The sequence below is a fragment of the Triturus cristatus genome, chromosome 4_1 (genome assembly GCF_964204655.1).
Source record: "Triturus cristatus chromosome 4_1, aTriCri1.1, whole genome shotgun sequence".
Classification (NCBI taxonomy): Eukaryota; Metazoa; Chordata; class Amphibia; order Caudata; family Salamandridae; genus Triturus; species Triturus cristatus.
Genome location: NC_140585.1, coordinates 227,156,144 through 227,169,253, shown reverse-complemented (window position 1 = coordinate 227,169,253; position 13,110 = coordinate 227,156,144). Strand labels below are relative to the sequence as shown.

At 46.1% G+C, this 13,110-nt stretch overlaps 1 protein-coding gene across 1 annotated transcript in view; it reads left to right on the top strand.

Annotated features, from left to right (window-relative positions):
- The window catches only part of LOC146854152 (hemagglutinin/amebocyte aggregation factor-like), a 169,049-nt gene that overhangs the window by 31,558 nt on the left and 124,381 nt on the right, over nt 1-13,110 (top strand). Inside the window, exon 2 of the mRNA XM_085651930.1 lies at nt 7,244-7,343. Within this exon, the coding sequence (XP_085508056.1) occupies nt 7,244-7,343 (100 nt within the window). The remainder of the gene's footprint in view (nt 1-7,243; nt 7,344-13,110) is intronic.

Below are 13,110 nucleotides of genomic sequence, written 5' to 3'. Positions count from 1 at the left end.
TGGTACTTCGCAGGGCTGCTGTGATTAAATGCGCCGTCTTGTTTTCGAAGCTGCAGCCGCCCCTTCTGTCAGTAGAGACGCAAGAGCTTGTAAGGAGGAGGTAAGGGGGAGGAGAGGTCCCTTACACTAATTCCGTTTTTACAGATTTTTACAGATAGACATAAAACAATATGTTCCCTGTCTGTATTTATTTTTAAAAGCAGAAAAATACTGGAAATGGTGCTTCTGGTGAGACTCTCCATGCCGTATTTCATGAATTCCAGGCAAAAGCTAAGCAGATAGACAGCATGGAGCGTTAAAAAACGGAATGACCCAAATGTCCGATTAGGAGTAGGGGGTGGAAAGTGTCGGGGTTGTTGTAGTGTGGGGTCGCGGTGGATGCTCCTGAAATCACGTATAACTGTTTCATTGACAATGTTAAAGAAGGATTGGTGGGGATGGAGAATAACTGTATGTAGGCCATGTGTTTCTGTCATGCTTATTGTTTTCAATAAAAAAAATGTAAAAAAAACACCAAAAAAACAGAATGACATGTCCTTAATACAGGCATATATTTGTAATATAACACTAATATGTACCTGTGAGTGTAGTCTTTTGTTATAGATGGCTGTTTAATTAGCTAGAAAATGAAGGCATCTATGTATGTGTGCATGTCCAATAGTTAAATAAATGTGGAAATATACCATTTTACAGCTCCATTTATTCCAATACACAAAATAAATACGGATAAATACAAACAAGAAGTCCAAAAAATAAATATAGATAAATACAAACAAGAAGTCCAAAAGATAAATATGGAAAATACAGACGGAAATGTTAAAAAAATAAATCCCCTAAAACCGGGAGCCCTAATGATAATTTTTTGTCAGTCAAAGAGGCTTTATTTCGATATGAATATATCTTAAAAAGCAAAACTACAACATTGTACAATAAGAAGATAAAAAGGAATCAGTGCATGGAAAGATAGACAAACATTTCATACTGCTACTGATGCCAATAAATTAGCTAAAAACAGGTAAAAATATCGGATAAAAAACAGATTAAACAACATACAAAAGCCTAGATGACCTGATGCGCCAAGCCCATCCTAGGAACTTGGCTAAACAACAAGCAAAGAGGGGCCTTGGGTTATTTTTTAATATTCGTAGGGCTTCTATACAATGTCTGGTTCCAAGTTCTCTGCAAAGTGGTTTTAACCACCTACTCCGGGGGGCTGCATAAGCCGGACATTCAAACAAAAAATGGGGAACAGACTCAGACCTCTTATCACAAAATGGGCAAAGGGAAGTTGTTTGAGATGGAACCTTCCACCTGGATGTTAATTCTCCCACAGGGAGTAAACCTATTCTGAATTGAAAATATAGGGCCCTGTCTTTACAATTGGAGATGACATCCAGGTAAGGTTCACAAAAATAAATTTCTTTGACCAAAAGAAAATCCAAAGTGGACCTGCACAGATTGACATTACTGCTTCTGATGCCCGCCACCCAGCTCCAATAAATCTTTTTCAGCTCAGACTTAGGAGGTGCGGTTCAATTAATCCAGGCCTCGCCAAGACCAAGGCAGAAAAGGAGACGCTTGACCTCCCTCAGCCAGTGGATCTTGGACCAGCCTGGTAACCCCAGCACCTCGGTTAGGCCATCCGCATAACTGGATAATTCTGATGTTCTCCATATTCTCGCCCATAGGAGGAGAGGGCGGAGCCTAGCCTGATCGCTAATTGGCCGAGTGCCCAGATCCAAAAGCAGTGGGAGAGTTGGAGTGCTATAAGGGAGCCCCATAAGATCTTTATGGAATTTATTTTCAGAACGGGACAAGTGGTCCACCTTATAGACCCCCCAAAGTTCAGCCCCATAGAGAGCGGCGCTAACCCCCCTTGCCCTGTATATATCTAGGACAGGAGCAATGGGTTTCAGGGATGAGGCACGATGTTCCTTAAGCAAGGCACCCACCACCCTCTTATGGGTCAGCAACATCTTTTGATGGTGACACTTCCAGCTCATGGAGTCGCAGAGGCGAATACCAAGGTAGTCGAACTCTGACACTCTTTCGAGGGTAACAGAGTCCAAAGACGGTGGTTTGGCCAACCTTTTCGGGGGGTTAAGGACCAAATACTTGGTCTTAGCTGTATTAATAGCTAACCCTCTCGCATCGCAAAAAGACTTGAAGTTAGTTAATAGACTCTGCAAACCCACCGGGGTTTTAGAAATCAGAAGGGTATCATCCGCAAATAGAAGGGTGGGTATTCTTCTACCGGCCAGGGATGGTGCATCTGCGGGGTGTTGTAGCAGATGCTCCACTACTCCGTTGACGTACAATGAGAACAGAGTGGGGGCAAGGACACAACCCTGGCGTACCCCTCTATTTACAGGTATACGTGCTGTTTTTTGTCCCTGATTTCCCCACCTAATCTGGGTAAAATTATCAGAATGGAGGTTTATCAACAAGCTCAGCAAATAAGGTGGTATACCCTGTTCGCTGAGCACACTCCATAATTGGCTACGGGGAACTAGGTCAAAGGCAGTCCGCAGGTCTATGAAAGCAAGATACAGACTGCCTTTGCCCAGTAGAACCACTTTCCAGTATAGCATCAGAAGACGAAAGGATTGCTCTATTGTCCCCGTGCCTGTTCTAAAACCAGCCTGAAAGTCTGAAAGAATACCCTTTTCCTCTACCCATTGCAGTATCCTTGCCAAAACCACTTTTCCAGCCACTTTTTGTGAAGTATCTAAGAGGCTTATTGGGCGATAGTTAGCTGGGTCGTTACGACAGCCTTTCTTAAAAATAGGAACGACCTCAGCACCCTTCCATGAAGTCGGAAGGGATGCCCCTTCAAGACTGGAATTCAATAAGGCGGAGATGAGTTTTCCCCATTCGTCTGGGTTGATGCGTAGCAAATCTCCTGGGATGCCATCCGGGCCAGCAGCTTTATTGGGCGCAAGGGTATTAATCGCCTCCACCACTTCCTTGAATGTGAACACAAGCTCATCCATAGACTGAGAAGGTGCATACGGGTGGCATATTCTCAAGCTTTCCCCCTGGTCCTGGGTCGTTGAATAGAGTTGGGAAAAATGATTAACCCACGCGCACTCAGGTACGTTACAGGTGATCATTGTCTCCACAGGTCTCTCTCTATTTCTGAGTAGATCCCAAAAACCCTTTGCATCCTTCCTTAGACTAGCGGCCTTCAGGTCACACCAAAACTGGTCTTCCCAATCTGTCTTTGCCTTTGTTAATACCCTCCTATAATTACCCCTCGCGGCACAAATCAGAACTCTAATCTTAGATTTTACTGCCTTTAGGAGTTCCCGTTTGGCCATACGACATGCAGCTGAAAACCACCCAGCAGGACCCTTCCTGCCACCACTCTTATTGGCCCTCTTCCCCCCAATGGGGGCTATGAATAATTCACCTATAGCCTTTGTGGTTCGTTTAAAAACTGCAGGTACCTCTTGCACACTAAATGAGGGGGAGTCTAGGCAGAGTGTAATATTAGCCATTACAGATTGTACCTCCCGCATCTTGGCCTCATTACCAATGATATTTTTCCATTTCAGGCGCCTACCACAATTAGAGGGGCACACTTCATGGGTTGTTTTCCACACATGCGGGGTTAGGAGGGGAGACCAACCCTTCCACAGTGGGGACAAAGACAGGGTTAGAGGATTGTGGTCGCTATCAATAGAAGGCCGAACCTCCATGTCCACCAGGAAAGACCACAACCGAAAATTCAGCATAATGTAGTCAATCCTAGAGGAATGCCCTATTCTGTTAAACGTATGGGCCCCCATTTGGTCTGATTTGGATCTACCATTAGTTGCTCTGAGACCATGCTCCAGGCAAAGAGCATTGAGGTCAATTGCGTTTTGGGTCCATCTTCTAATAGGAGTAATTGACAACGGAGGGATGCCTCTCCTTGCATCATCGTCACTAATGCCCAGCACATCTTCCACAGCAAGAGGTTCGAATGTGCAGTTAAAATCCCCAGCTAATAAGACAAGGGAGTCTGGACCACAGCGCTTGAGTTCCTCGTCGATGCCAGATGGGGCAAGAATAGATAAACCACCTCTAGTGCTTCTACCATAGATATTGAATATTTCAAGCACTCCTCCACCAGACGGGCCTCTTACTGATAGTCTCAAAAGGTCCGGGGAATTAGTGGCTATGCTTTTAATAGAATACCGCAGGGAAATGCTTACCCATATTAGCAGGCCTCCGGAGGGGCGCCCTTTGCCTCCGCTCGGTCGAACTGCTGGTGCAAAATAAGTAGTGTATCCCAGCTTATGTTGTGGATCCATGCACCAGGTTTCCTGGAACAAACAAATCGAAAAAGATTCGACAAATGTGTTCCAGTCTGGGATGCTTATATTCCGAGCTAGGCCGGCAATGTTCCAGCTTACTACCTTCAGAGGAATGCTGGGAATCTCTCCATGCCCTAAAGCCAATGCTCCTGTAATGGGAGTATAATCCATGGGAATATCCTTATCACCAACAGGTGATACCACAGCAAAAGGAGTTTGAAAACCTTCAACAGGCGTCTCCCCACTAAACTGGGACAACGCCTGTAAATGTCCCCTAGGCGTAAGAAAAGGAGGGAGGGTAGTGATGGAAGAGCTCACCTGCGGCTCTCCAAGGGGTAAACTTGCAATTAATGACTCCCCAGATGGTTCAATGTATAGCTCACGTATAGAGGGAATTACCTGTCAATAACCTTTCCAAAATCGACCCTGCAAATGGCCAGGACCATTATTAAATAGGCTGAATTGAGAGGTACAGCCACGAATTTGTCTACAGTCCCGACCTTCCCACCTATGGGTTCCGGTCTGCCTCGACAGAATAGAAGGATTAAAATAGCTGAGGTCACAAGTGCCAATTGAACCCATGCTTCCTACTAAGCTATGTTCCTTCATGGGACCTCTACATATGAAACTGGCAATCCTTGGGTCTTCAAAATTCACTATGATACAATCGCCACAAATAGATTTTTCCCTAGTACCAATCCAACCAACTCTACGTACGTGTAATATCCTGCCCCCCCAAAACTCGGGCAGGGGTCTGTTCTCTTTGAGCCAAAATAAGGTCTTATTGAACAATTCAGTATAGGACTCACTCTTACCTGGACTAAGAACCGGAACTCCGGTCAAAACGACTACATAGGGCTGGCACTCAGGGGGGAGATTTATAATAGAGTCCCACCCACAGGGAGGGGCCTCACCTGGATGCATCACATGGGCTTTTGCATTTTCCTCTAAGTTAGGAGTTGGGATCTCTAGTGCGCTATCAGCTAATGGAGATATAGCTGTAATAGTAAAATTTCCCTCACCTGCGCTAGCCGAGGCCGGGGGACAAGCCGTCTTTTTGCCTGGGATGGTGGTAGTAACTTTGGGGGATTTGAATTTCTCAGCAGGCTTAGGGAGAGACAGGCCGATGGTACTGGAGGTACCAGCGACAGGCACCGTAGAGAGCAAGTTATGATTAGTCCCCTCCAAAACAGCTGGTGAGTTGTCGACTGTAGGAACTAAATTGTGTTGGGCAGTAGACGTCACCTTTTTGGCAAAAACCCCGCCTAAGCTGTCATCCCTAGATCTTAGCTGCACTTTTATAAAAGATTTCAATGAGAAAAAATTATCTAGGGCTGTCTGCTCCATTTTATCCATTCGCTCAGATAGCCCTCTAATTTTATCTAATACTGGCAAAAGTAGAGATTTCATTATTTCCTCCATTTTTTTAGCCAGGAAAGAATCTGAGGAAAGGGGCGCTACACTACCAACAGTCTGAGTATTGAGGGCGGAAGTTGCATTCCCCTCAGTGGTGCCCTCTTCTTTATCTTCCTGGAATAGACTAGAGTCCCCCCCCCTGTAACCTTATTGGAAACGCCCCTCCTAACAGCCGCCCGCCTCTGGTTTTTACAGGTTTTGGAGAGTCTATTTTTCTGTTAGGTAATAAATCTTCTAGTCTTTAGGGGGACTGGCTGGATTTCCGCCTGCACCATGGTAGTCGCCGGGTAGGTGAAATTAGGAGAGTGGTGGGGTCAGCCGAGTGGGAAATAGAGAAGGCTGACTTGCTTACTGCTACAACTGGGGCCACATAACTTTGGGCATTAAGTGCCGTATCCGACAGAATCTCAAGCCCTTCTATATTGGCTCTCAAGGCCGCCACACGAGGATGGTCCAAAGGAGAGGGGGCAAGAGGGTGCGGGAGTGGGTCCAAAACACGCTCCGGTGAGGGTATTTGAGCTATCGGGCCGATCGAGGATCGTCTATCACCAAATGGGCTACCAGATAGCCGCCGCTCAGCCATAGAGATTTCTTTGTCAATGACATTGGCCACACGGGTAATAAACTGATCCATAGTTCTCGCCATACCCCCCACGCTCCCCCTCAGGCTTTTACCTGAGCGAGTTGACATTAGTAATACAGGGGCAAACCGTGAAGCAAGTCAAAGCAAACCCCAGTAGAGTGTATAATAGGCAGGAGGTGACTAAAAAATATATGTAGCTGGAACAAACTAGTATCAAGGAAGGGAGGCCCAGACACACGAACACCTAACATATGTAGGGCGGCTATGTCAGGAAATATTCAGTAGACACAACCCAGTCCGAAACCACAACAGGGGGTGATTGACAATGTTACTTGATGACAGTACCTGGTTAGAGTCAGAAGCGTCAGTACCAGCGATTTAGAGGGGGGGCCCAGCCCAGCCTCCTGCAGCCCCTGACGGCCACAGACGGCCCGCCCTCTGCCCGGGCTCAGCCCGGCGCCGCGCGCGCGCGGTCCCGCGATGCGGAGGGTGAGCTTGATTTTGTAGCGCCTCCGGGCGCGGCAAGTGGGCGTCGACTTCCGCTCCCCTCCAGCAGGTATTGCTGGGAAATGTAGTCCCCCTCCTAGCCGCAACCGCGAGTGTGTCAGAACGCGGCGGCGGGAGGGAGACACAAGCACAGGCAGGAGCCGACGGGAGACCACAGGGCACAGGACTCAAGGCAGCAAACACGGGAACCTCCTGGAACACCACGAGAAGGTAGGACACCCCCTAATGATAATATATGACAGCGCCAACTTGCAAGGTACAAGAACAGGCCATAGAAAATGTATCAGTGCAGCTCTTCTGCCTCTCCACAGGGTGCAAGAGATAAAGGCTGATGTCTAAACGTGGGAAGGATCAATAGGTGGCTACAACACCTGCAAAAACAAAATGCAACATTTCTTGCTGCATATTCTAGTAACCCTCTTTTCATTTTATCTAGATGAGAGCGCACATAAATTGAGCCGGCGATGGGTGAACAGCTACGACCAGCAACTGTTGTTTACCTGCCCAGGTCTGAATTCAATCAACTCAATAACAAGGTATGATTAATGCATCTGCTAAATGTTCATTATTTATGACATTGCTGTAATGTACTGCACAGGCACTCTGCATTGTTCCTCCGGCTGTTGTTTAATCCCCCCCTATGTCTGGCATTTTTTCTGCCATGTTCCACAAGGTTTCCCCTGTTCTGCCTTTGAAGAAACGCAGGCCTAAATGTGACTCATTTTCCACCCAGCTCAGCCCAGCAATCACATTTGCTGTGTTGTGTTGCATGAGGAGGAACACAGCACAGAGCCATCTCTAAGACTGACCGACTACTGCTGTCATTCCCTGTGCTGGTGTTTGCCACAACGCACAGCTTTGCACCATGGTGCATAGGTGAGTGTGCTCTGTCTATCATATCCTTCCAGTTCAAATTTATATGTCTAGACATATGGATCCCACAGATAGGATATGTGATATGCGCTGACGCACAGGCGCAATACATTGGATTTTGGAGGAATAAGCACATTTCTCCTTGTTAACTCTTTCTTCGAGTAGGCGCTAGTTTTCAACATAAAACTTCGGGTAAACAGAACTCGTGGAGTTTCATAGAAGCTCTGCGAGATTCTGTGGAATTCTGCCAAAGGCTGGAAAATGTGCATGTTGTGCTGCTCTCGCTGTAATTTAGCGCCCATAGTATGAGCAGCGCTGAAGAATCAGCACGCATAGCACCATTAGGTGTGCAAGAGCGCACAGCCATTCGAGTTGATTTTGCTTCGCTCGAATAGCAAATCTCCTCGAGCTGCAGCAAATCTACTGGGAAAGCAGTTCTCTAACCACGACCGCCAGCGTTAGAAAATGACGGTTAGGAATTCCAAATCTTGCTCGCGCTCACATTTCTGGAGCTTTGTGGGAAAAATTCCACCACACGGCAATTGGCAGAATTTGGCCAGAATTCACAAAATTCTGCCAGTTCATTCCACCCACCCCTACACAAAACCTGATCTGGCTGTCTTAGTGGATCGAAATTTGTGGTGAAATCTAATGGTGTTGGTGCTGATCTGTGCAAGTAACTCCCTCTTTCCCGTAAGGCAGTAGGTAACAGTGCAGCAGGTAACCAATTTTTCACTAAGAAAAAGGGCACTCTTCCAGCACAAAACACCTTTTGTATCACTTACGAGTATTTGCCTGAATTCCTTACCAGGCAAATACCCTGCATCCCTTTGCATTGCTTTACGTTGGTACTGGCCTAGTAAATCTGTGCCAAAATACATTACCCCTATGATGTAATTTGTCACCTTCTTATCTCTTTCCTTTCCTTTTTCAAAAAGATCACCCAGTGAACTTCCCATCAACGCCCATCTGCTTTATTGACTCAAGGCCTCCCCTTTCCCTTGTAATGTATTGGGTTTGAACCCTCAGCTATGGGCACCTAGAGGGTCTTAACTTAAGATGGTGTTCTGATACTGGCTTTGCTCTTTCAACCACTATGTTTATTATGTAGGAACCTGGTAGTTTCACATCCTTTTTTGCCTCTGGACACCTCTGTGCACCACACCTATGAAGGAGGAGATTCCACAGTTGTCAGAAACACCAGTTCTAAGGTTTCTACAGTGACTTCCGTGGAAGCTATTTGTTTCTCCTCAGAAACTTTAAAACATCAGACCATTTTTCCTCTGCTGCTGCTTTATTACAGAAAATAATTGCCCATCCCGTTTAAGCGTGTTTGTGGAATACTCTCTGTTCCTCAGTAACTTTAGTTAAGTTTGGTAAGTTTAGGTGAGCATTGCTGCCAAGCACGATAACTGGTCTCCAACTTCTTATGTCACCAGTGGTGCCCAGCGTAAATTTAGTACCGCTCTTGGTACTCCCATTTTTGACTACGAGGGCTACTGAGGTCAATGAGGCTTTCTGAGCCAAAGGAAGACGAGCATTGACCCCCACAACGCTGAGTACCAACACACATTGGTGCTGACCTGGACGTAGAATCTGGTGAGATACCTTTGAAGCTCTTGCCCTTACAAGGATGTAAGGGGCGATATTTATCGCTGGCCGCAATTAGCGTGTAAAATTTTAATGCCGACTATTGCCGAAATCTATCGCCCGGTTAGCGCACTATTACCAACGCGCATCGCCGAGGCGATAGAAATCCAGGCAAAAGCGTCGGAAAGAGTCAAAATCGCCGGAATTCCAGCGATAGAAAACCGCGTTAGAGAAAACCTTGTTGATAGGGAGACGTGGACTCAGTATAACAATCCACCTCCCAGTATAGATATGGCTTAGTAAGAAAAAAAAGCAGGCGTTACAAACCGGCGAAATACCTGGTTAGCGCTGATTTTAATATCGCTATGCGTGTTAGCGATACACTTGTAAATAGAGAGAAGCTGGGTTAGCAATAATATCCCATGTTGTTTCACGGGACACGCCTCCCTTGCATCTCATTAGCGATGCAAGGCGATGCGATGTTGAAACCAGCGCTAATCCCATTAAACACACGTTAGCGTGCTCTTGTAAATAAAGCAATATTTTTATTGTCGCATTTCGTCCGAAAACGTACGCAAACGCGGCGATAAAAATATCGCTAGCCCTTGATAATATGCCCCTAAATTACTTAGAATTCCTTACCTGGAGGGATGTTGTGGTTGCAATTCATCAGATAAACTGACAGGAATTCCCCAGTTATGGTGAACATCCGTGACTTCCTCCAAAGGCATTCCTCATGACCTTATATATGATGTTACAGAAGGCATGCCAACTGCCATCAGTGTTAGCATAACGAGTGATGTCACATATTTAAGTGATGAATGCGTGTTTTCTGTGTTCTGTAACATAATTAGTGATGTCATCACTGATGCAACCGTTGTGCAAAGAAAAACGGTGACGTAGAGAACATTAGTTGGCATTATATGTGTCTCATTTGAAACAAAGTGATATGGAAACATTTGGGAGGGGCAGTCCTCCCTACCTCTTCCCCACCACAAAGTCCCTCTTCCCTGACAGCACTAAACAAAGATCCTATCTTGATGGAGTTTACCGCCTCTTCTCAGGAAACCTTTACAAAGACTCATATTGGGCAGCCTTGGGCTGCTTAATCGTTTCTCTTTACACAACTCTTTCAATTCACATGTGTGCTTCATGCGTGCAATTGTTATCAGGTTGAGAGAGAGCATGGAACACTTTCACAAAAACTAGATGAAATAATAAGTATGCAAAAAAAGCTTCAGTATTTTGTGTTTACGAAACTGCTCATATAAAGCATATTAAAAATGTATTGGATAACTTCCACCAAAGGCACGACTTATTTGTTTTATTTGATGAGTTTTATATAGCGCTGGCTAGAACCGCACGTATCAGAGCGCTTTACAGAGTATCAGCACGAAGCAAGTTACACTAGGTTACAAAACAATTACACAATGTTACACAGTAGAAAAAAAAACACGAGTTAAGGATATGAGAATTCTCGAGGATGGCAATGAGAAGACGCATGATGAGGCAACAAACAGCAAGAGGTATAACAGTAAAAGCGGAAGTTAATCGGAGGCAAAAAACAGCCTAAGGGGCAGGGGAAGAAAAAGGGGGAACTAAGAAAGGACAGGGTAAGGAAAGCAGATAAGGACAGGAAAGTTAGAGGGAAACAAAATGGAAAAGGCAGCGGTGTCCGATCCGTTGTCGAAAGGTCACGGGAGGAACTGTTACGGGCGCCAGGGCAGCAGACCAAGAGAACAGGAGGCAGCAAAGTTGGAACCAGCATGGGCGCTTGTCTGGCACGGACGGGAGGGTGACAGGCTCAAAACGCCACATAGAGCACTGCCGATAGTGCTTACCTCCGCTAAAACCCAAATCGTCCCAGTTGACTTGCAGGAGGTGCAGTAGGCGAGGTAACTGTAGGGGAAGGCAGACGTAATTCATTAAAATGATCAATCGATGGTGTGAAGGGGTCCTTCTTTTCCAGTCAGTCAGTGGAAGAGCACCAACCTATCTGGAGGACAGACCATCACTCGAGATCTTCCTTCCTATAATGTACAGTGAAGCAGCTTGGGTCTTCTCCACAACCCCAGAACTAAACTTCAGTGGTAGAGAGATCCCAGATTCTTGATAGTTGATACATGGAACCCCAAGATATTAAGGATAAGAGCACTTTGCTAAACTTGTATTCCTTTTCATTAACTAATTTAATTTCAATTTCCTTCCATGATTTGGCTGTCTCTTTTTGCTGCACTAATATATCTTTACAATATACAGCCCCAGGCAAACGTGTTTCACCCAGCAAATACACCAAAAAGCTTTCTTAAGGCCAACAATTTGCTGTTATATTATGAAATGCAAAAAGAACAGTTGATGGACGGAATGCTGAATCAATCGAACATTCAGCTCCAGTCACAGATCTGGGTTAATTCCATCGTTTTTTTGCACGCCACACCATAACAGTTTTAACCAAGCATATGCAAATTAGTCTTGACCCTGTTCCCCAACTGCCAGGCCAGGTCCTCCCTGGACTTGAAACAAGCATTCTAGGACTTGTTACGGGGTTCCACCCTTCATCAGCCAGGATAGCTTGAATCTAGTGGCGTAGCGAGCACGGAACCCGCGTCTGGGCATACCCGTCCAACTTAGGGTGACAAAGGCAAAAACAGTTGATTGACTGAATGCTGAATCAATCAAGAATTTACCACCAGTCACAGATCTGGGTTAAATCCATTGTTTGTTTGCACGCCACGCCATTCCAGTTTAGACCAAGCCATATGCAAATCAGTCTTGACCCTGTTCCCCATGGGAACAGTCCAGCCCGACCTGCCATGCCAGGACCTCCCTGCACCAGAAACAAGCATCTTAGGGCCGGTTTCAGTGTTTCAACCCTCATCAGCCAGGATAGCTTGAATCTGGTGGCGTAGCGAGCACGGGACCCACGTCTGGGCATAGTCCTTCCCACTTAGGACGACAAATGCAAATGGAACAGTTGATGGACAGAATGCTGAATCAATCGAACATTGACCCCTAGTCACAGACCTAGGCTAAATCTATTGTTTTGTTGCACGCCATGCCATTCCAGTTTAGACTAAGCCAAATGCAAATCTGTCTTGACCCTGTTCCCCGTTGGAACAGTCCAGCCGAACTACCAGGCCAGGTCCTCCCTGGACTGAAAACAGCATCCTAGGACGGGTTTTGAAGTTTCACCCCTCATCAGCTAGGATAGCTTGAATCTGGTGGGGAAGCGAGCACGTGACCCACGTCTGGGCATACCCTTCCCACTTAGGGCAACAAATGCAAAAACAAAAGTTGGTTGACGGAATGCTGAATCAATCGAACATGCACCCCAGTCACAGATCTGGGTTAAATCCATTGTTTTTTTGTACGCCACACCATTCCAGTTTAGACCAAGCCATATGCAAATCAATGTTGACCATGTTCCCCATGGGAACAGTCCAGCCCAAACTGCCAGGCCAGGACCTCCCTGGACCAGAAACAAGCATCTTAGGACCGGTTTCAGCGTTTCAACCCTCATAAGCCAGGATTGCTTGAATCTGGTGGCGTAGGGAGCACGGGACCCACGTCTGGGCATACCCTTCCCACTTAGGATGACAAATGCAAAAAGAACAGTTGATGGACAGAATGCTGAATCAATCGAAAGTTCACCCCAGTCACAGATCTGGGTTAAATCCATTGTTTTTTTGCACCCCACACCATTCCAGTTTAGACCAAGCCATATGCAAATCAGTGTTGACTATGTTCCCCATGGGAACAGTCCAGCCCGAACTGCCAGGACCTCCCTGGACCAGAAACAAGCATCTTGGGACCGGTTTCAGCATTTCAACCCTCATTAGC